The 24,669-nt window shown below is 48.5% G+C and overlaps 1 protein-coding gene across 1 annotated transcript in view; it reads right to left on the bottom strand.

Moving 5' to 3' along the window:
* NIBAN2 (niban apoptosis regulator 2) overlaps positions 1 to 24,669 on the bottom strand; it is a 61,587-nt gene that overhangs the window by 2,110 nt on the left and 34,808 nt on the right. Inside the window, exons 3-14 of the mRNA XM_066580691.1 lie at positions 9,788 to 9,918; positions 8,944 to 9,072; positions 8,758 to 8,863; positions 7,689 to 7,853; positions 6,588 to 6,703; positions 6,035 to 6,139; positions 3,948 to 4,110; positions 3,577 to 3,764; positions 3,338 to 3,493; positions 2,625 to 2,741; positions 1,656 to 1,763; positions 5 to 116 (exon numbers count right to left, since the gene is read on the bottom strand). Of these exons, the coding sequence (XP_066436788.1) occupies positions 5 to 116; positions 1,656 to 1,763; positions 2,625 to 2,741; positions 3,338 to 3,493; positions 3,577 to 3,764; positions 3,948 to 4,110; positions 6,035 to 6,139; positions 6,588 to 6,703; positions 7,689 to 7,853; positions 8,758 to 8,863; positions 8,944 to 9,072; positions 9,788 to 9,918 (1,596 nt within the window). The remainder of the gene's footprint in view (positions 1 to 4; positions 117 to 1,655; positions 1,764 to 2,624; positions 2,742 to 3,337; positions 3,494 to 3,576; positions 3,765 to 3,947; positions 4,111 to 6,034; positions 6,140 to 6,587; positions 6,704 to 7,688; positions 7,854 to 8,757; positions 8,864 to 8,943; positions 9,073 to 9,787; positions 9,919 to 24,669) is intronic.

Below are 24,669 nucleotides of genomic sequence, written 5' to 3'. Positions count from 1 at the left end.
TTACCTTGCACAATATCTCTCATTACAGTCTGTAGCACAACTTCTTCATAGACGTTCTCCACCAGGACGAACCTAGACAGCTCCTCAAATATAAGCTCCTGGTAACGGGGCAACTCCTGCGGAGGGGACAGAACAGCTCTAATGTAGTCAATGAGTAACAGCAGCAGCTCATGTAATGCTTACATTCAGCCAATTCAGATAAATGATAGATTGGAGCTGCTAACCGTCATAGGAATGATACACAGTGTTACATTTGTGCTCTCACTTGGAAGCATTAGTTCTCGCACTAGAAAAATGCATATAAGTGGAAATGCAGGTATATATTTGCCCTTTTCTACGATTAGGGAGTAGTCTACAATCTATTGCCCATTGGGAAATGTGAAGAACTCTGTGAATGCTATTGTCTTCCTTTTAGGTTATCTATACAGATAAACTGGGGTTATATTCTACATCATTAAAGGGGTTTCTGGGACATGCAAAAAAATTCTTGAAGGGTTAAAATGAAGAGCACTCATAGCTCCCTATCCAGTGCTGCAGCTCCGGTGCCCGCTGCACGAAACTCACGTGATGGGCGATCATGTACCTTCATTCTGCACGTGACCGATCACGGACTTCAGTAGTGATTCCACTGAATGATATGAGTAGCTGAGTGGTCACATGCACAATGTTTAAGGCTGCAGCGCCGTCACTCCCATCATATTGTGACATTTTCTTTTTGCGGGGTGGTTTGCCATTGCCTTCCCCATACTCATTTTAAAGAAGGAACGCTGAATCAACATTGAGCGGGCTACCTGAGCCATGCAACCTTCAGGTCGTGAGTGAGAGCATTCTGCTGCCTTAACACTTTGCGCCACACGAGGCTCTTGGGAAGAAGGGTAGCGCTCCAAAATCAGCATGAAAAAACAGGAAGTTTTTGGAGGAACTTGGCGTATCCCTTGACACTTGAGTGAGAGGTGCTGCTAGCCTAAATTATACTACCCATGGATGTAGAATTAGCATCTAAGGTATAGAAATTGTGTGAAGAGAAGGCATGGCTGGTGGCACAACCGTTTGGAAAGAACGTGATCAGAGTCAAAATGTGAAACTTGACTTCTCTTTATTGATCCAGTACTTGGCGCGTTTCGAGGTAAAATCCTCTTCTCACTCAGGAAATCCGCAGCTTTATATCCTCCTGAGGAAGAGGTTTCTACCTCGAAAAACATCAATGACTGGATCAATAAAGTAGAGTTTCACATCTGGACTTTAATCACATTCTTTTCAAAAGGTAACGCCATGACCCAGGCCTGTATTGATGAAGGAACCTTTTTCTTCACGTTCTCTAATAATGGGGGGGGAGATTACTGGCATTACACAATATGAACGTTCAGCACATGGTGAGTAAATAGAGGATTTGCGCTCGGCCTATGTATAAGAGATGCCGCCTCCAGCAGTTGGTTCTGGCCCAGATGCCATGTTTTTTCAATGCATCTACACTAGAAAATAGTCAAAAGAAACATTATTAAATCTTCCCCGTTGCGTTTAGTGTCACTTCTGCTTCCTGTGTTGCGGTTTATGAAGCCTTTCTTACTCATTCAGAGCCTTATCATCGCTACAGACAACTGCCTCCGTGACACATCCTAAAACTAGCCCCTCCATTTCCTTCGCCCTGCACTCACAGATTTGCAGGTCGGAGCCAACTTCTTCAGTAGAAACGGGATGATAATTTGTAGTAACGCTTCTTGGAAGAACTTCTTCCGGACGGTGCTGCTGTCATAGTCATATTTCTGTAAAACACATTACTCATATTAATGTTCTCATTCCATGAACCTGATCTTCCGTAATTACTCAATGCTTATTCCATGTGGTCATATGGTATTAATAACGCCATTACTAGTGTCAGCATTACCAGCCAGCTGCCAAGGAATGAGGAAGCAAGCACTGGCCTCGCCAACCTATAAAGCCAGACAGTTTTTATAAATGATGACCGAAAGCTCAGAGAGAGATCTCCCATCCGTTTCTTCCCCGCGGCACCCGAACCTTTCCTCTCGAGCGGGCAGGTACTCGCTAAGGGCAATGCTCGCTCGAGCAATTGCCCTTAGAGAGTATGCTCGCTCATCACTATCTAAAACTTTACCTTAACTTTAAAAAGAGTACCTGCACTTTCAGTCTGGCCGACGGAGCACGAGTGTTGCAGACTGAAAGTACAGATACTCTTTAACAATTCAAGGCAGTTTGCTGGCGACATCCGTTTCTGCCTGACATACAATGGAACCAACATTAAATTTCCTAAAGGGGTTGTCCAACAAAAATATCTACTATGTGGATACTTAAGTGTCTGATTGGTGGGGTCTCACCCCTGGGACTCCCACCAATTACAAGAAGAGTGCCGATAATGGCATGCGCCATCATTTGTGATTTTTCTACTGTAATCTGATGTAGTTTTCTGTAACCATTTCTGGCAGGAGCCGTGTTGTCAGCGAGACCTCCTATGGATCCAAGTCGCTAAATGTATCCGTGTCCCAACATATACAAGGCGCTATTCAAGTGCAGAAGGAAGTGGATACTGTTGTTTTTGGCAATTCTGAAGATCAGGAATCTACTACAAGAACCAGCATGGCTTTCCTGCCATATAGCCATTCTCTTACCTTGAGAACACGTTCTAGTATACGCTGGATGTCTCTGCACAGGTTCTCTGTTCCTTCAGACTTGCTCAGCTCCTGGTGTATGAGCTGCTCAAAGGTGAACACGGCGTTGTCCGTTTGCTACAAAGAAAGTGCACTATCCATTAGAAAATCCTCGCCAACATTCAGCAGTAACATACAGAGATCTACACATCAAAAGAAAAACCTCCTTCCACAAAGGACCACTAGAGGGAGCCATTGCTTCATCCTTTCAATAGCCAAGGCAATTTGTAAAAGAGTAATAAATAAGCCTCCCTGGTCAAATACAGCATCGCCCTCTAGGTGGGACCCGCATCTATCAAGACATTTACGGCCTAACCTGTGAATAGGCCGTGAATGTCTAAGGTGGCAATATCCCTTTAACAAGGGTGTTGCCATGCAAAATCGTCTAGTAGTGTTCAGAATTTTTGACTTTTCTTCACGCCTTGTTCCCATGTGATTCAGATTACATCATATAGTCACCATATGTAAAAGGGATACGAGTTCTTCACATTCAGGAGTTACAAGTGGTTTAAGGCCTAAATCTTGTAATGCTACCCCAACTATTCATACAGACACAGCTTAACGTTGATGTGTGCTCAATCTCCCGTACAACCATTTAAGGCTGGTTAACCCTCACAGATTAGAAACCATGGCATTACATAAAAGGACTTGGGGCGTTTTCTGCATTCGCTCACCTCTCTCATGAGAATCTGCGCCCTCTGCTTGAACACAGATGGACTTCCCACATCAAACCTCTGCTGCAGGCCTTCCAAGTTGAGGTGGTCCATCTTCTCATAGCACTGCTGCATCTTAATTGGATGATAGGCCAGCTGAGATATTTTTTCCATATGCTGGTGGAGACATACAAACACAGGTTAGAGGTTGTAGAGAGCAGCCATGTTCTCCTGTTTTAAACCCTTTCCTATACCCTTACCTCTCCCAGCTTGTCCCGTCCTCCTTCGTTCACCAGGTTCTTGTTCATTTCGGTGGCTTCGGTGAAGACCAGTTCTCGGACTTCAGAAAAGCCCTGACTTGTCGGCACCATCAGAGCTTCCAGGATAGATGGGATGTGTGACTGGACATGGTTCCGCACGCAGAGTTCAGCTTTGGGCAGCACGGCAGCTGTTATACAACACATTTACAGTTCAGAATCTAGCAAGAGTTTAGTGATCCAGAAGATCATTGAATCACCTGTTCTAGGGTGTGTGCGTGTATAACCATTTCTCTATCACTCTCCCTCCTTTGTCAGCCTAGGTGTGCGTGTGTGTGTATAGATATACAGATACAAAACAATGACTTCTTTACCGCGGATCTTGTTGGACACATGCTCCTTGCAGGCAATGATCTGGTCCATGTCCGTTCGTATCTGGCTCTCCATCTGTGCCCTCTTGTCACCACATCTCTTCTCCAGCCCCTCATAGAACAGACGCGCCTGCTCATGCACCAACCTGTACACGGTATCAGAGACCTGTGGACACAGCAGTTCAAGGAACATATATTTAGGTTATTATAGGCTGGTCTACAGCTTTCTGCAGACATCTTTCGTGCTTATATCCAAGCAGACTAGAGGATGGACACAGCCAGACAAATGTGGAGCCCGCTTATCACAGGGGAAACAAAGCTTGTACATCTGCCATCGGTGGGGATTAAAGCCCAGGACCAAGGACGGTATATTTACAGCATTTGGTCCTTAAGGCGGTTAAACCCTTAGATGCTGCGGCATTCTAGTGGTTTACAGGGGGCGCCAGTTCCCTCCATCACCCTACTGACCCACCCCCTAGGGTGTTGTGTTCTTGCTGTGACAATGGTGGCTATGGGGCCCAATAATAGCCTATTTACGTTTGTTTTTTTTTTCACCATTTCCCACCTTCATTGCTATAAGAATAAAAGTTATGGCTGTCAGGATTTGGGGATGAAAAGGAAAAAAAAAAATCACTGCAAAACTGGGTGCAGTTTTAAGGGGTTAATTTCTATAGCCAACTTAAAGGTCCATCCACAAATGAGGTTGGGCATCAATGCCAGTAACAAGTACGCAGCCTCCTCCTGCTCATTTCTCCTTTGTATTAGGTGGATTCCCATCATATCTGGTGAGAAGGGCCCTCGTGGCGCTGAAGTGGTTTCTCTCCACTTATCTCCCAGAACACTTCGGTTACAGATAATAACTAGCAAGTACTTCAGCTCTGTGCAGCGCGGTCAGAGAACGGAGCATCCCAGGAAATCATGTGACAGCCTCGAAACTGACATATAAGAGGCGAATGCTACATTACAGGTGCTACAAAATTCTAACATAGCAGACCATATATGACACTTCCAGTAGCGAATACAAGTGTGGCTAAAAGATGCAACTCGGAAGCCGTAAAATATAGAAGCACATTGGTTTATAATGGAAATCACAAGACCAAAGTCACATGATTGACTCTATAGAAACTATCGTTTTAGTATTAGTGACTTTTTCTGAAAATGTGGAAGTTGCGATCCTCTGACGTCACCGACTGCAAGAGGTTCTTATAGATTTCCCCTGTGAAAGTGAATTGGAGGAAACTGCAGAGAAATCTATTGTCAGCGGAGACGTAGAACAAAGACCGTATCAAATATCTGCGTGTCCAGCTAGTTCCTGGAGAGCTTCAATAAGTGCGTGCATACAGTATTGGGCTATACCTGAGCCTGCCGCAGAGTCCACTATTCCTGAACCTCTTTCTCTCCCCACGCTTACAAGTTCCCTCATGCTTACTGTTGCTGGAGGGGCGTAATACAGTCTTAATACAGCTTTACGGAGCTGCATTGTATAGAACATTGTGCGAATACCAACTGAGCCCATTTGTACAAAAGTGATCACACAGACAAGATGCCAAACAACTTGCATTAACTTGCCTTCAGAAGACACAATGTGGATGCTGGAAGAAGAGAAAGCCATAGCCTGCGCAGCTACGTCATACTGAGGAGCTATAGGTGACGTTACTGTAGGGGAGTGCGGGTTTATTAGTTTCTACAACCTTCTATTTCTCCAATCGTTTGCATCTCAAGGCCCATTTACAGGTAACGATTATCGCTCGAAATTCATTCAAAGGAGCAAATTTGAGTTATAATTGTTCAGTATGAATGCGGAAAAAAACAAAGCAAAACAAAAAAAAAACCCTCGTTGGCTCGCTGGTTTCTCGTCCCGTGTAAACGCTCCTTGCTCAGTGCTTCACTAAGTAGGTGAAACACTGAGCGAGAAGGAGGAGGAGAAGTCTGCGATCCAGCAGCGAGACTTTGTGTAAATGCTCCGCACGAGTGACGATGACCTTAGCGATGATGTCAGCGCTTGTGCAGTCATTCGAACGGCTGTCAGCCCGTGTAAAGGGGCCTTTACTGATTACATTTACACATCGGGAACAGATTCTGTGACTCACCAGCAACCATGTCCTTTGCCGGTCTTGGGGTTTACCCTTTAGTTTGGGACCAATGATGTTTTTCAAGTCAGGAATAAGGTCCTCCATCACCAGATTGCTGAGGACCTGCGGGATAAAGGACAAACTTGTAGGTTTATCTCATTAGAATCTTGTAAAGTGATGGGATCTCGCTAGGATATATGCCATTGATTTATGATGGGTGGGAGTCTAATCTGTGGCATTCCCACTGATCCAAAGAACAATGGGGTCATAGTGCTGCAACCCAGGGGCGTAACTATAGAGGGTGCAGGGGATGCGGTTGCACCCGGGCCCAGGAGCCTTAGGGGGCCCATAAGGCCTCTCTTCTCCATGTAGGGAGCCCAGTACTATGAATAAAGCATTATAGTTAGCGCCCCTGTTACAGGTTTTGCATTGGGGCCCAGAAGCTTCAAGTTACGCCTCTGCTGCAACCCTCAAGTCTTCTCTGTATAATGCTGCTCCAGGCCATCCAGCCGTGCAGTGAATTTAGTACAGAATGCCACGTATTACTAAGGAGGGGTCAGTAGCCGATTACCTGCACTTGGTTGCCACACAGCATGTCCCAGGTTCCGTACTGGTCACGGGCTTGCCTATAGAGCCTAACAGAGTCTGTAAAAGCTGCAGATTCAACTCGGGCTTCTTCAGGAATACCTGACAAAGGAGAGAGAATTTGGTAAACTATTACTTAAAGCTAGATTTCCCATCCTACTCCTCTTTAAAAAAAAAAACTAGTGACGGACGGCACCTCAAGGACAGATCTACAGGTGTTTTTATTTTACTGGGAAATTCTCTGTATTCCACTAAAACCCGGCAGCTGTGGAGTCTACAGATACAGAATCCCCCTAACAGTTCTCCAAACATAACATGAAGAATGCCAAACTGGACTGGATGCCCGGCGAGATGACTAACAAACTGCAACAAACCATTTCCACAGTCCCTGCCCAGATTCTGTGCTGAGTGCACAAATTAGGTGCTTGATGGGGTTAAAGACTAATGCAATGCATAACCCATGAGTGGAAGGTTGTTCTATGCGTCCTCTAAATGCGGTAGAGATTTTACAAGATACTGTTGTCTTCCTTACATATACTTTGAGATCTTTAAGCCAGGGCTGAAACCTGAAGATATCTTAGTTCTAAAACCTGGGTACCAGGTTGGTCCCAGTCACTGACCTCGGAAGGATGGAAGGCTGAGTCAACCTTGAGCCGGCTACCTGAACCATGTGGGGATTGAACAGACAACCTTCAGGTCGTGAGCGAGAGCTTAGGACTGCATTTCTGCTGCCTTAGCACTCTGCGCCACACGAGGCTCTGCAGCAGAACCATGACCGATTTATGGGGATGAACGATTGCATGATGTTCGTTTGACCCGTAACAGTCCGATTCAGCCTGTATAAAGCACCGATAGACGAGCGCATGTCGGCAATTGTCTACGCGAATAAACTGGAACGTATAAAACAACCTTAAGGCCGAAATGTGAAGCCCATTCATCAGCCGGTATGAAGCACAGACCTGGACTTCTCCATAAGTACCCTCAATTAAAGTAAAATACCGGGCTTCATCCGCACTAGGCAGCAAGATCTGATACCAGAAATGAAGCGTCACCCCTTGTGTGCCATAGGTTCAGGCTCCATACGTACCGTTATTGCAGTGACGCACGCAGTCCTGGAACACGGCGCTCCACCGCTGCTGCTCCCGCTCGGTCATGAAGCAGAATTGGTAGTGGCGGCAGTACGGGTGCCACAGGATTACAGGGAACTGTGTGGCACATTTCATCTGTGCGCTGCCCGCCTTCACTTTCAAGCCTGCAAACATAAGAAAGTAAAATCACTGCCTGTATTCTCCCCTTATAGTGATTTTACAGCCTCATAACACAACAAAGGGGCATGATGTGAATACTGTGTGATGCCCCAGCCATACTCTGTGATCCGTCTCTAACGAGAGGGCCATCACCACCTCTCAGACACCCATCCATATTGGATGCACAATCTGTTGGAGAGCTTCATATAACCATCAGGCCAAAATAAAGTCAGGCAATATTTGGTTTAAAGGGGTTATCCAGTCCTTAAAGCAAAGCTCTGGGCTTGGAGAAACAAAGATGGCCACACCAGCTTCTGACTAGCTAATGCACACTGTACATTAGTATACACCATTGGTCTAAGACATTTAACCAACTGATCAGAAGGGATACAGAGAGTCAGACTGCCACTGATCAAGTACTGGTGGCCCATCCTAATGACAGGTGCATTGGACAACCCCTTTAAATGCTAATATACAAGTCCCTGTTCGCATGGCTGACTCTTCGCTGGAAAAATCCAGTGTGACTCAGTCTCGTAATTCGCAGCTGAGCTGTGGTTTTCCTCCATGGATTGGCCCATGCTGCTGCCCAGATCCGCAGCCAATTACCTCCTTTCAAAAGGGCTCAACTGTATGCGGATTTATGCTCCAAACGATGCCAGACACTCATCCCAGCGATGCCCGCTCCTGTGCTATTACACAGGAGTGAGTATCGTTGGCATCGCTCACAGCGCTGCTGGAATGGAGGTACGGGGTGGTGAGCGTTTACAAGTAGTAAATGGCTGCGGCTTACACTGAACAACAGGTCAGCCCACGGTCTACAGGCAATTCGCACACTTGGATATGTCATAAATACAAAATAGACAGGAGAAAATCTGACATATCCAACAGATGATTTAACGTAGTGCTTACCTGGAATTGTACTGTTAAGCATCTCGGTGTACTGGTCCAGGGAGGTGAGCACTCGGTACCCAGCACAGTTGATGCCGGCTCGGGGCTGCAGGCCACGCTCATAAGCCTAGTATGAAGAATAAAGTTTTCTAAGTTGTCAGGCCTGACTGTAGATCGGTAATGAGGGCGATCATGGACAGCACTTACCAATTCGTTCTCATAAAGCACTGGTCCATAGTGGTGAGGAACGAGGCAGAAACGGTTCCTCCACTTTTTCGTATCATCTAGATACTGGAAGAGGTTCCCAGAAAAGATCACCCTGTCTTTGAGTGGGAGCTGAAAAGGAGGAAAAAAAAATTCTGAACAACTGATTCACTTTTGTTTGTTTTTTTTATCTTCACCAACAAAGTCACATATATACCCGACCGCTCTGAGCAGAGGTGTAACTTGAAGCTTCTGGGCCCCAATGCAAAACCTGTAACAGGGCCCCCAGTTATAATGCTTTATTCATAGTACTGGGCTCCCTATATGGAGAAGCGAGGCCTTATGGACCTTCTAAGGCCCAATGTCCACAGCAGAATCCGACCCTGCCCACGGCCGAGAACACTTCTTACCCGTCAAGGTCTACTGCGTGCCTGTCCGGGTCTTCTATTTTCTTCACTGTGGACGTGTAATCCACGGCCCAAGCACAATTCAACCGACAGGCCGCGGATGGGATGGCTTCCATTGAAGTGCAGGAACCGCACTGAAATGGAACACGCTGCGATTTGTTTTCTGGGCCAAAAGGTCCGCAAAACCAGTCTGCATGCCTTATTTCATGTGCGGACGCCCAATGCTTCCCTATGTGTGGCTTGACTTGCGGATCTTCCATGTGGATGACCAGCGCGGAATCCACAATGCAGATATGCCGTGGACATTGGGCATAAGGCTCCTGGGCCTGGGTGCAATCGCATCCTCTGCATCCCCTATAGATACGTCCTTGGCTCTGGCCATTTATGAGGGCAGACAGACAAAGAGGCAGGTACTTGACAAACCAACATTGATGATATACCTTCCGATGAAGTAGTTGTGTCTGTGGGCCTCCATTCCCTTCAATCTCGTAGCGGACACTATTAAACAGAGCAACGCCATACTGATCCTCGTACAACTTCCCAAATTCTGCCAGCAGTTTTTTCGTCCGTTCTGCAATACAAAAAAAAGGACAAAATGATCAGCATCCAGAAAATGTAACAGATTTTCTCTTAATATATTGATTCTTTTTTTATTCAGGGCAGCAAAATACATCTAACAGGCACTTTATTAGAGACCCCCATTTAGCAGCATGTTGGACCTCCTTCGGCCTTCAGATCCGCAGCAATTTGTCATAGCATAGATCTTAACACACAGTGGGATCTTCAGGAATATCGGCCCCTACGGACAGGAAGCTTCTAGTAATTGCCGCAAGTTAGGTGAAGGTGCTGACACGTTCTGACCAGCTGACAGGAAGGGTTCATTGATTCATGCTGCTTGCGTCAAATTCTGACCTCCCATCAGCACTGTGCAACAGAAATCTGGATCTATCTGACCAGCAGATGCTTTCCACTGCTCAGCGATCCACTTCTTGTGCTCTATTGCCCACGGGAGTCTCACCTTTCCATTTCTGCGCACAACGGATTTTGTGCAGAAAATACGTTTTATGCAGCGGAAAATCCACATTGAATTCTGCGTCACAATTTGCACCATTGGAGCAGATTTTAGGTTTATTTTGCTGCAGATCCACAGCAGAATTCACCCCTTCAATTGAGAGGGTAAAATCTGCAATACGGGGTGGATTTTGATGCGGATCCACACCAAAATACATAGTGCAAATTCTGCGTGAATGCACCCAAAAAGAGGATTTTTACTCACCGTAAAATCTCTTTCTCGTCTCGTCATTGGGGGACACAGCAAAGACCGTGGGATATAGCTTCTGCCACTAGGAGGCGACACTAAGCACAAAAAGTTAGCTCCGCCCTCTGGCTATATCCCTCCTGCCGACAGCAGGCTAATCAGTTTGTCATGCCAGCAGTTGGAGTAGCCATGCGGGAACCGAGAGACAACAATAGTTAGCAATATGACACATCAACAAAATTTAACTGTAATGAAAAACACATGACCATGTGTGACTTACAGAATCCGGAGTCCGACCAGGACCACCACTGTGTCATATAAAGAAAGAGGGGTGGGTGCTGTGTCCCCCAATGACGAGACGAGAAAGAGATTTTACGGTGAGTAAAAATCCTCTTTTCTCGCTCGTGTCATTGGGGTACACAGCAAAGACCGTGGGACGTCCCACAGCCGTCCCCGAGGGTGGGTACAAAAATCATAAACGCATGCAGTCAGTTTACAGCCGTCTGTAAAACCCTTTTGACCTAGCAAGCGTCGGCTGATGCAAACGTATGCATCTGATAAAATTTAGAAAAAGGCGTGCAGGGATACCCAGGAAGCCGCCCTACACACTTGTGACACTGAGGCCCCGTGATTTACCGCCCATGAAGCCCCCAGTGCCCTGGCGGAGTGTGCCGTCACCGGAAACTGCGGTGTCTAACCTCTAACCTGGTAGGCCTCCACCACTGCCGAACGAAACCAGCGAGCAACTGTCACTTTTGATGCTGCAAGACCACGTCTCGGACCATCCGGTATCACAAACAGGGAACCCGAGCGCCGGAAGGACGCGGTCTGGTCCAAATACGTCCTCAGGCGTGGACTAGGTCTACGGTATGCAGAGCCCGTCCCCTAGGGTGAACAGTCTCTGGACACGATGGTAGTACAAGGTCTTCATTAATGTGGAAGGTTGACACCACCTTTGGGAGAAAAGACCGCACCGGTCACAGCACCACCCCATCCTGGTGAAAAACCGTAAAAGGTGGTTTTGCCGACAGAGCCTCAATCTCCGACACCCTGCGCGAAGAGGTAACCGCCACCAGGAAGGCAACCTCCCAGGACATCAGCCGCCGCGATATCTCCACTAATGGTTCAAACGGATGAGCCTGTATGGCATCCAGAACCCGTTTTAGGTCCCAGGGTGGCATCGGAGACCGAAAAGGCCGGAACCTATCCCTTAAGGGAGCTGAGGCTCAGGCCCAAGTCCAACCCGTCCTGGAGAAAAGACAAGGAGGCGAGCCAACGAGAAATGCCTCGGGTGTGCCCCCCTCTGCTCGCACCAGCGAAGGGATGTTTTCCACACCCGGTGATATGGTAAAAAATTCCATGCAGGAAAAAGTGTAATCCACGCTTGCCTGCAGAGCAAAATTTGTAATCCTCTCTATTTAGTCATATTTAAAATTGCCAGGTGTACCCATCTCTAACCAGACACGTATTGGCTGCACAGAGCCCTCGTCAGTGGTAGTGAAGTGAGCAAGCTGACAATACAGCACACCATATTCTAGTGTTTGTTCTTTGGAATTACCCGGTGAAATACTTTCAATGACGACGGCTTTCTAGCCCTAATCATTGTTGGAATAACTGGGTCTGAGAAACCCGTGCCCTCAGTACCGTGGCCTCCACCGCCACGCCGTCCAATGCCGCGTAGCCAAATTCTGGTGGTAGAGGGGACCCTGAGAGAGCAGATCTTTTCACAGGGGTACCACCAGGGCACGACTGCTACCAGGTCCACGAGTTCCGCATACCATGTTTCTTGCGGTCAATCTGGGACTAAGAGAATCACAGGTAGCCCTCCTTCCTGTTTCTCCAGAGCAGCCGGGAAATGAGGAGCTTGCGGGAAGACCTAGGGGTAATGACAACCCGTCCGGGGAGCCATTAGCGCATCTGCTGCTAGTGCTCTGGGATCCCTTGACCTGGCCAGCTAGGCTGGAAGCTTCTGTCTGAAGCGGGATGCCATCGGATCCAGTGACTCCTTTGCTGCAGGTCCCGCCCTGATGGCTTATGTAAGCCACCGCGGTCGCACTGGCATTCCCTCCAGCCGATGTGCAAAGAACTGCAAGGTCCGGACTACTGCTTGCAGCTCCAATACATTTATATAGAGACCGGATTCCTGCCTGGACCAGGTTCCTTGTGCCACCGGATCCCCCAGCGCGCACCCTCAGCCTGACATGCTGGCGTCTGTAGCCAGCACCTGCCATTGCAGGCGCAGGAACGACCTGCCCTGCTGAATGCGTGGCCAGTCCAACCATCACTGGAGTGACTGCTGAACCCCAGGTGGAATGCTTACCTTCCGATCGAGGGATCATGCCAACCCAAACTGGGCAAATGAAACCGCCTCAGAAACGAGACCATTAGGCCCAAGACCTTCATTGCATGGCGGATCGCCACCAGTTGCCGTCATAGAAGGGACAGTACTTGCTTCTGCAGCAGCTGGTGTTTTGCCTCCGGGTGAGCCACTCGACCCAGAATCGTGTCGAAGCACATCCCCAGGTACACCATGCATTGTGCTGGCACAAGAGATGCCTCTTGTAATAAATCAGCCAGCCAAACCTGGAAGAGTGTCCAAGGCAATCTGCAGGCTCTCCAGGTTGTCCCGCTGGGTCGGGGCTTTACCAGGATGTCGTCCAGATATGGCATGGCAACGACCCCCCTGGAATGCACGAATGCCATTACTGCGGTTAAGACTCTTGTAAACACCCTGGGAGCTGTTGCCAGCCCGAAAAGCAACGCTGTGAACTGGAAACCATCCGATCCAGTGCCCGAATCGGAGGAAGCGCTGGTGCGCCTGATGAATGGGGATTTGTAAATATGCATCCTGGATATCTATCGAGGAAAGGAACTCCCCTGCCTCCAAGGATGCGATGACCGGTCGTACAGATTCCATGCGGAAATGACGAACCGCCACCAACTTGATCAATTTCTTTAGAGCCACAATCGGACAGACAGCCACCCTTTTCGGGGACCACCAAAGGATTAGTGTAGAACCCCGCACAGTGATGCTCGGGGAGAGCTTGCACCACCCCCTGCAAAATAGAGAGTGTGGACCGCCTTGAGGATAGCTGCTGCTTTCCCTGGGTCCCTCGGGGTTCTGGGCCGAAAAAAAGGGGGCGGACGTGTGGTTGCATCAGGAACTCTATTGCATAGCCCCTGGACACGACCTCCTGCACCCAGGTATCTGAGACATGAGTCGACCAGACCTGGCTGACCTAGAGAAGCCGACCCCCCACCCTATCCGGAAACAGGTGGGGGCAGTCCCTCATGCGGAGGGCTTTTGGAACTCCTCGTAGGCTGAGGCCCACGCCAAGAGACCTTGGTTTAAAGGGAGTCCTCTTCCTTTATACCCGCTCCTGCGGACCTTTCCTCTCCATCCTGCGAGAACTCGTTCGGCGACAGGGGCAAAAGTCTCTGCTGCGGCAAAAGCGAGCTCCTTTTACCCGTAGAAGTCAACGGGACCTGGGCCTCCCAGGCGGACATGCTGGCTGGGGGCCGCCATCTGACGAGAGCAAGAACATTCAGCTTAGAATGCCCGTTGACCCTCTGAGATGAGCCCGACTAGCTCGGCGCCAAAAAGGCGAGATCCTCCAAAGGGCATATTGATTAACGACCCCTTTGAAGAAGGATCTGCATCCCACGATTTTAACCATAGGCTCCGGCAAGTTGCCATTGATGCTGCAGAGGCCCGAGCCACCTGTTTGGCTGCATCTGCTGTGCTGTGCCTGGCAAATTCCCGGGAGAAGCCCCTTCAAGGACTCCCCCTCGTAACCGTTTTGCCCAGTCAGTAATAGCCTTACTGACCCGGGAAGAGGCAAACACAGGCTTAAGAGCCGACCTAACCGCCTCGAAAACGGTCTTCGCCAACGCCTCGACCTTTCGATCCTTGAAATCCATGAGATAGGAGGACTCCGCCGTAGGCAGCATAATAGGCTTAGCCAGGCGAGAGATAGGCGAATCAACTAGCGGTGGGATCGACTACTTCTCCTAACTTTTGCGAGAAGAGGTATTTCCCGTCCAAGTAACCAAACTTGGAAGGAACGCTTATCCCGGTGCCTTCCACTCCTTAGATAGGACCTTGTCAAAGGCCTCATGGGCAGGAAAGGTCTTCAGGAAGTGTCTGGGCTGCCTAAAAGAAAAGGATCCCAGACGCCTGTGGCTCTTGCTCAGTGAGCTGAAACGTATCCCCTAAGCTCTCCACCATCGCCGAAAATCTAAGGACCTGATCCTCCTCCATGACAAAGTCTGAGGAGGAGTCAAACCAATCCTCGTCCGAACAGACCTTCTCTGTCGATGATCGACGCGACCTCGTACCCGAGGAGCGCAAAACGGCGAGGAGGATGGAGACCGGGAGGACCGCCGTGAGTCCGGGGGCCTGTCCCGTCTTCGCCGACGGCCGCGCTGCGAGCCATCTCTGTTTCTCTCACATGAACCGGAAGCGTCCTGTGCCAACTTCTCCAAAATCGCACCAGACGCCCGAGTGAGGATCGACCCTGCAAGGGACAAGGAGCGGGCCCACTCCAGCTCGGCCATAAATGGGGGCTGAACGGGGGAGGGGTGCTTTGCACTGTCACTTGTTTCGCTGGGGAGCAGTCTCTACAAAATAGCTCAGCCTGTCCGCATGCGAACTCTAGGTTACGGCGTGAGCAAGCCAAGCGCGTTGCTCTTGCTGTCCCTGGTCCAGCCTTCAGAACTCTGAGGTCGGACATGGTGCTGGGATTTTGACCTGGCAAAAAGCTGCAAACTATCCTCCTCTATGCCAACCGCCGGCAGGAGAGATGAGCAGCAAGAGGGGGAAGATCGCCGCCAGGCAGCTTACCCTGGGTCCTTGTCGAGGTCCGGGGAGCCGCTGAGTCGAGAGCCTGCAGATGCTGAAGAGGCCTCCTGGAACTTTGACTTCTACTGCACACCAGCCTGAGCAAGCACAGCAGCAAGGAGTGGAGGCGCAGGGCGGTCTCAATCTTTGGCGCGCTATCTCCCAATATGCTGCTTCACCACATCATCCCTCCTCACAATCCTTGAGAGGGAGGGAGGAAGGGAGGGGCCGGAGAGGGGCACCGTGCATCCCAAAGAGGCCACGCCCCCTACGCAGCTAAGCCACGCCCCCTACGCTGCGTCCCGCGAAACCACGCCCCCCATGCGTGCTAGGGCGTGGTCAAGTCGTAGCCACGCCCCCATCAGTCCAGAGTGTTGCTGCCGCGCCCAGGGCTGCACAGAGGCCCCCTATTGTGCCCCATATGCTGCAGGAGTGCCCCCAATTGCCAGGAGCTAAAGCCCGGGCGGCACTATGTCAATGCGCTGTGCTACTAAGGGGCCTCGCCGGGACACCACCGCGTGTAGCCATGCCAACTCAGCATGCTCGTGCCCTGATACCAGCACCAGAACACCACCAGGTAAGCCATCACCCAGAAACAGCCCCCTGCGCTGCCTGCTAGCTCAAAGGGAGCAGAGGGAGAGATTAACCTGCCAGCCGCTGCACTATAATATGGGCACACTAGCGCTTACCCTACGCCATGCCGCGACGTACGGGGAGAGCCAAGGGAGGGGGGAAGGGAAGGTCGCCAGCGCATACTCACCTCTTGCGTCCTTGCTGGTAGAAATAGCGGCTCCCCAGTTCCAGCAGCCTACCCCTGTAACATCGCCTGCCCATGGGAAGGGGATGCGGACCTCTGCACCAAACATGGGGGGGCTCTCGCTGGCGGGCTACATGCAGATATATATGATCCGGATGGGCCACCTTTTCTTCTGAGGCGGGCCGGGCAAGAAGCAACCTGGACAAACCCGAGGTTGTTCGCCCTCCTCTCCGTTCGGGTTTGATGGGGAGCGTCCTGCCTCTCCGTCTAACCCTGGCCCTTAAAACTAGCCCTAACGGGCACGACCGTCCTCCTACGAGACACTAAGCTAAAAACTGATTAGCCTGCTGTCGGCAGGAGGGATATAGCCAGAGGGCGGAGCTAACTTTTTGTGCTTAGTGTCGCCTCCTAGTGGCAGAAGCTATATCCCACGGTCTTTGCTGTGTACCCCAATGACACGAGCGAGAAACAACAGTGCTAAATCTGCTCGTCTAGTGTTATAGCCCATCCGTGCTAAGGAACGACAAGTTGTGCATTCGCTCCCGTTAATTGGAGCACCAGTGTTTTATTAGACTGCATATTGCTGACTGTACAGCACCGGTTTGCTAGAATGATTCTTGATATCCTCCTCTGACCCCTTTCATTAATTCTTTACATCCACAGGATCCCCTTTTGCTGGATGTTACACCATACTCTGAAAGCAGTGAAATCCTGGCTATGGCTAGTCTAGCACCAATGGCCTTATTAGAAGTCGCTCAGATGACCAGCTTTCCCAAGCTACAAACGGGAAAGAGCCAGCGTTTCTAATAAAGTGGCTGTTCAAAATATTTTTATATTATATACACACTAACTATGCAATTAAACTAAACTGGGCAGTCGTCACATAAACATGAAGAGCGGCTCGGATTCATCTTCAGTGGACTGCTGAGGCATCGTTTCAGTGTGACATTACAACTCACATACAGACGGATCTGAATGGAAAAAGCACAAAAACTCTTATTCTATTATAATGCTGGACGGTAATGGGAAGTGCCCGCTTGTGCCCAGACATACACCCAGCGCCGGAACGACCGAGATGATTCATCAGATCCAAAAAGAATACCCGGGGCCAGGGGCTTAGCATGGACGACCGAGAAGAACAGCTCAGTATGGATTATCTTTTGACTACTGTAAGCAAAAACATAATAATCCTAACAGCGGCTGACAGGCGATGTGTGATCTCACAGCGCCCGTGCGCCCCATGTACAGGTGTTTAATCCCCTGATGACGTGGGTCGCTGGTCATTGCGGATTTTCCTATGAATAAGCAGCACTAAATGTATCCTGATCATCGGTTTTGTGAGTAATGGCCCCGACCAGACTGGAAGGCCAGCAGCTGGGGTGTTCATAGGAAAAACATAGGATTAGTCTGCAGAGTCCAGCTTTACACCACTTTACATCAAACTTATGCCAGGATGACACATTACTACCTGCACTACTCATCCATTCATCACCGCAGCTCCATGCACCCAGCGCTTCCATTATCCATCAACTAAGTCCATTTCCGGATGCTACACAATACAGCGATCATCAGTTTGGCGTTCTTTACATACGTATGGAGTAAACCTGACCGTGCAGAACGGAGGGAACGCTCCATGGGCCAAGCTACGTTTCTTAGGAAAGGATGGTTGTAATAGACGTTCCGATGCCGGAGGTGAGATCAGGAGTGAGCAGTTGGAGAGGGATGCCTTCATGTGATACAAATGTTAGTGAGGGGATTACATGGATACATTGTAGCAAACAGTCCTTGTTTGCTGTGACCGTTCATTTAACGCACTGTTAGAAGTTTGTGACATCTGTAAGCCGCTTGTCAATGTTGGCTTCATGTAACATGCGACAGGACGGTGCCGTTACTAATGGCTTCTATGGGGAGTATAGTGCTGGCAAGGGTAACACATCTGCCCATAGGACGCCCCCTGCAGTCAGGAAAGGGCACTGCCTGGCAGTAGAAGTCACCAGAAATGTAAAGCCCAGACTATTCTAAATAGAACAAGATCCTAAGAACATGCTAACGACCTTACAGATGGCAGTGTGTGCTTGGCCAACACCTGGTTGTACGGCTCCACGTTCATTAGCACATTAATCGGAGCTATAAATAAGCAGTCACACCCGCCATATTGCATGACTGCTCACAATACTGGTTTGCCTCACTAATATATGTATCTTAAGTGACCGAAACCATGAAGATGTCAATACTGAGGGCAGGAGATAAATAGCGGAGCCGTCACACCTGGGAGGTGTATGGGAAGGTCCGCAGTGACAATGGATTATGGCAAATGACTATTACCGCTGGTGAGAGCGGGCCGCGGGATTCACATTCTATACGGCTGGAAAGCAGAATTCATAGCCAGAAATATATTGACTTCCAATGTGCAAAGATAAAAGTCGCAGTTTAGAACTAAACTCTATAACTTCATGACGCTGCGAGAACCCTTTTATACGGAACGCTAATCGCCCGAATCGGAATAATGGTTTAGCGTAAATACCAGCAGCGAGTGAACGACCAATGACAATTCAGCAGACGTAAAAATCAAACGACGATCAGTCCGTGTATAAGAGGCCATCTTTTAATCTATGGACGACGGCCTGTTTACTGTGAATGGAGATGGGCGTACGGAAGCGATCTCTGCTCCGCTTCACCTCCCTTCAATCAGCGATCCTCACTCCTGCATTAACCCTTTCGAATCCAATTTGTATCCTGGTTTTCCTAGGGGGCTTACTCTTTTTCTGCTGTTAAACAACGGCGCTTTATGCTGGCTAAAGCCAGTACTGCATGAGGTGACACGTTGGATAGGCTCCGACAGCAGAGAGGCTGGCAATATACAGTAAGGGAACCCCGACGGACGTCTTCCAAATCGGAGCTGTACATGTATAATGTCTTTAGACGTCAGACAGTGGATTGGAAAGGGTTAAATCAAAGGCTACATTGGGACAGTGCATAAGGTCTCTAAAGATACTTTTAAGCAGGCAATTACCACCACCATGGTTGTTGTTCTTCCTTCTCTAGAGGAGGAAAGGAAGGAAAAGAACAGTTAGAAGAAAGCAAAAAGCCACATACAAACGCCATGCAGATGTTGCCCTCGATCAGACTTGAAGGTAGGGTCCTAGTGTTGCAGAAACTGTGTTAACCACTGAGCCAGGCAGCTACATTTCTCCTGGCATATAAACTATGTCCCATGCTGTCATATAATCGGATGTGAACAGATAGGAGGCCAATACTGTTACATCAATCATACCCTGTAAAACCACCTCCCTTCCCGGTTCCTCAGCGTAGTATTTACAGCAGTCAGAGGATTTCAATGTACCATGACTCAGTATAGCAAAATGCAAATAATGTAATTAATTCAGAACATTTTCTTTCTGCGGTGCACCTGCTTCCGTCTCTCAGAAGGAGGTCATTCTATGGATATACAAAGGCAGCAAGCACTACGGTAGGGATCAGACTATTGGGGAATCCCAGGGATTCCAAGACCCAAGTTTGGGAACTTGCGTGACGTAAAGCACTTGGGGCAGACATGAGTTGGTGCGGGACATTGTATACATGGTGAACACCCTAACCGTAAACCATCAGGAACACTGGAAGAGCAGGACATATAGAAGCCAACACACACACAGAAGATGGAATATAATTAGAGCCAGAAAATTATCCCGATCCGGCCTCAGCATTATTACATATGGAGGACAGATTGGATTTTTTTTGCCTTTTTTGCAGCGACATCAAACATTCAGCCCATCAATAAAAGTTTCTAGAACCTAAAAGGGGAAGCAGTCCACGCTGTAGGCATCTTCTTATACAGCAGGAGGAGCCGAGAAGATCGATATATAGTTTTGTAGAAGTTTCTGTGTAACTTGTCATTTCTTAGGCTTTTTATGCTTAGGAGTCCAGTGGGCGGTCCTAATCAGTAATGGACAGCTTACGGTCACAGATTACCGCCCACTGGACTCCTGACCCAGGATGAGCGGTGATTTAGGGTCCTTTTAGACGAGCAGATCATCATTTGAATGAGCGAGTGACGTCATCGCTGGCTCATTTGCTCCTGCAGCCTGTTCATACATGCAGACACATCATTGGCTCATTCAAACAAGAATCGTTTGATCTTCCACATTCGCTGTATAAGTGAATGAGAGCGACTGAATGAGCGCCGTTTATACCGAACGATAAGCGAATAAGCCAACGATGATTTCTATGCCTGCATAAGGGCTCATTCACACAACCATGTGACACGCGGTGAATGGAGTCAATGAAAGTAAATGGACTTTCATTGATCCGCTCACATTAGCGTGCAGGCACTGTGTGTGGATACGCATGTGAAAAAGATCGCAGCATGCTCTACTTCATCACGTATCATGCAGCGAGAGCCCTATTCATTCCTATGGGTAGCGTACACAATACATTGGATATGGGCAACAATACATGTGTAACCTCGCTATGAGACACAGTGCGGAATAAATAAAAAAAAAACAATAGTCGGCTCACAGAGACCGGTAAAACGGTCGTCTGAATGAGTCCTAAAATGAATGATTATCGTTCATTCTGTTGGCTCCCGGGAGGTGTGATAACCAACTTCACTCCCATAGAAATCAATGGGAGCGCTGCCTCCTATAAGGAGCGGAATTCAACGTGGGTATTACACTGACCAGCGTTGACTACTAACACGGGTCCAAATGATCAGCTGATTGGCGGACCCCCGAACTACTACTGATGACCTATTCTGAGTAGATAAAGTCCTGCAATCCCCCTATAAGGAACTCTAGAGCACTAGTAGATTTCAGTGGTTTCCTTCACACCCCACAACTGTTCTCCTGGATTGAAGCGCTAGGACCTTTTTGGACCCTTCCATACTTGTGGCTGATGCAAAGCACCTGGGGTTCCCTTTGCCAAGCACAAGTACACAGCGCCCTCGGTCTCCGGGCTCAAAGCATCTATGCAGCCTGATTAGTTTTGGCTGGCAATCATGTCTATAGCCATTTAACACTTTCTTCACCGGGAAACGATGCTGCCTGCAGGCTGCAAGAATCTTCCATCAGCTCCTCGGAAACTACTTCTCAAGCCACCAATAGTCCGTAGTTGTAAAGCCGTGGCACACAATCCCACCTATCATCTGAACTAACCGCATACAGAGATGGTCATCCACATTCGCTGGAGTCCCGGATAGCAGATCTGGATATTCATGGAGGGGCTCATCCACCACCAATCCAATATACTGCTGCAAAGATTAGGAATCCTTGTGGAATGTGTGATGGCGGCCCAATCGCCTGTCACTCGGCTTTACTGAAGATTTTTTACAACTGGGCAGACGAGGACTTCAGTCAGTAATAGACAAATTACTATATGAGATGACTCCACGATCAAGCCGTATCTGAGCAAAAATGATAAACCTCAATAGAAAACCGCCATTTACTGCGACCGCTTTATGATATGAGAGGACTTCCAGTGGAGACATGTAAAGAACAAACCCCACAAGTCTTTATACCCAGACATAAGTGCTCGGGGGTCCCTGAAGACCTAGAATAAGACCCCCATAAAAGATAAACCGTTCTAGACGTTCTTCACATTACGGTAGATGCATTTGTAGCCGGTCTTGCTTCTTTCGGCCGCCCTCTTTTACCAATGACCCAGCAAGGTTACTGATGGAATCCCAAACTATTCCAAGTATTCTGTAATTGCACCTGTTACTGTGTCGCAATCCATCATTTACCAGCAGTCCCACTGATGTTCAGACAATCAACAATGTCAGTTCGTATGCGGCGCGGCGCTGGAAAAATAGTATGCGGTTGGCAAATCAAAGGCGTCTTTAATTTGCTCTGAGGTTTTATTAACCTCTCTGTTTCAGCTCTTCAACATTTTAAGAGATTTTTAATAAAATTAATCATGTATTCAGCGGCTGAGAAATTAAAGACGTCTAAGACTTTTTTTTTGGTCCGATTTACAACTTGAGGGGCAGTGTGACCCCCGGGGCGTCTCCCATCTATTGTTCTGCTATCCGTTCAGGGCCTTTGAATAGAAAAGTACGGCTTCACAAAAACCTCACTCTAAAGTCTCATTCACACGGGTGTATTCAATTTTGGTCCATGAAATACGCAACAATTTCACAGTCCGAAAGTGCATATTCCTGGCTTATTGTGGATGTATTCATTCATGCATGACAAGAAAAACAAAAAAACACAAGAATCCTAGACTGGTAGAGTTGGAAGGGACCTCCAGGGTCATCGGGCCCAACCCTCTGCTCAGTGCAGGATCACTAAATCATCCCTGACATATATTTGTCCAGCCTTTGTTTGAACACTTCCATTGAAGGAGAACTCACCACCTCCTGTGGTAACCTGTTCCACTCATTGATCCCCCTCACTGTCTAATATCTAGTCTGTGTCTCCTCCCTTTCAGTTTCATCCCATTGCTTCTAGTCTTTCCTTGTACAAATGAGAATAGAGCTGATCCCTTTGCACTGTGACAGCCCTTCAGATAAGAAGGTCCCATTGATTGTGTATACATTGCGTATTTTACACAATCCCATTGACTTTAATGGACAATTCAGGTCCGTAATACTTTTTTGGCTTTATGGCTACTTCATGGGCCATTCACAAAATTGACAGGGGTTGACCCATTGACATATGGGAGACTCTTCTAGACATGCTGTGTGGCCTGTGCAGAGACTATTTTGCAAGAAGAGGGAGCAGATAGTCCCAGCTACTGTGAATGGTGGGTCCTGTGTTATCTGTATAGGCGTTACCTCTCAGTGTAATGCTGCCTGTGATGTTAGTGAGATGACTGCTGTAAAGCTTCCTCTACACATCAGGAAGTGACAGAATAGTATTCAGCTCTGTGGTCAGTCTGAAAAATGCAGGATTGTAGGATTTTGTAAAAATATAGGATTGTGACCAAAAATGAAAAAAAAAAAAAAAAAACCCAACCACGTTTTGGCCTAATGTCCAGGGCTCCAGATCCCGCAGCAAATACAGCCCATAGGACGGGCATTGAAAAATGCATTTCCATGCCCACGAGCGGAAATAAACTGTGATATCCTGCTCGCGGGGTGGAAATCCCAGCATGTCCTATTTCAGTGCAAGCCTCGCACAGCCACATCATCGCTAACATGCCGGCTTCCGCACTGCGCATGTGTGGCTGTGCGCCAATCGGTGAAGGCAGTGAAGACGCTGGACAGGTAAGCCGGGGCACAGATGATCTCGCAGTCGAAATCTGATCCGGCCATCTGCATTCCACCTTTTTTTAAAGAATTTTTTGGGAACTCAAAAATGTAATGTATATAGCAAGTCATTTTCTGATATCGCACTCTTCAAGGGAATGTGTTATCGGTCTGCGTTTCTCGGACCGCTATTACACTTGCCCATGTAAATACAGCCTTAGGGCGCATTTAGACGACCGTATATCGGCTGGGTTTTCACGCCCAGCCAATATACGGTGTCCCTCTCTGCAGGGGGAGGAGGCTGGAAGAGCCAGGAGCAGGAACTGAGCTCCCGCCCCCTCTCTGCCTCCCCCCCCCCTGCACGATTTTCAATGAGGAGAGGCGGGGCGGAGCTAATTCCTGAAACTTGGTCCCGCCCCTTCTCATTGCAAATAGTGCAGAGGAGCAGAGAGGGGGTGGAGAGGAGGCAGAGAGGGGGCGGGGGCTCAGTGCACTGCTCCCGACTCTTCCAGCCTCCTCCCCCTGCAGAGAGAGACGCCGTATATTGGCCGGCGTGAATAGCCGGCCGATATACGGTCGTCTGAATGCACCCTTAGAAAGTCAAATCACTGTGTAGGGAGTCGGAGGAGTCCTGCAGGATAGGTTCACCATCCATAGTCTGCTCTGCATGGTTTTCAGAGTTCCCCATGCTTGATTGAAGCATAACTTGACACGGCCCATGAGGGCCCAACTGGAGCTGCACGACCCCTGGTAGCTGCTGCGGCATGACTATCTAGCATATAACATTTGAAATTCTGCTTACTGCTTGGATCAGCCAAATTACACACATCTGCGGCCACCTAAAACAACTTTAAAATGTTAACCACCACCCCAAAATTCCTGTGTCCAGTGCCTGGCACCACAAACACTCTTCCCGGGAATTTACTAGGACACTCAAGACTTTTGCAAAGGGACCGGCCAATATGACTGTCTTCCGACGATCCAGCATAGGCCTGTTGTCTGCAGAGCTGACGCTCATAAATAGACCAAATCCGTACAGCATGCAGAGTGCTTAAAACTAAGATTGGAGACTGAATTCACTGGAGATTCCCTTCTTAAATCTGAAGGCCTGAGAAAAGTAATATTTCCGGATGTTTACCTTCCCTGGTTGCATCAAGAATAAATGTTGGAGGAGGAGGAGGTGCGAAGCTTTTTATAAACTGCTCTGATCTATTCTGAGAAACCACAAGAAACAACATCAGCGTTAAAACTCAAAGAAGAAATAAGAAAAAGCGGTTGAAGATT

Source organism: Eleutherodactylus coqui, chromosome 10 (genome assembly GCF_035609145.1).
Source record: "Eleutherodactylus coqui strain aEleCoq1 chromosome 10, aEleCoq1.hap1, whole genome shotgun sequence".
Lineage (NCBI taxonomy): Eukaryota > Metazoa > Chordata > Amphibia > Anura > Eleutherodactylidae > Eleutherodactylus > Eleutherodactylus coqui.
The sequence above is the reverse complement of the archived record's forward strand: the minus strand, read 5'-3'. Positions and strand labels throughout refer to the sequence as shown.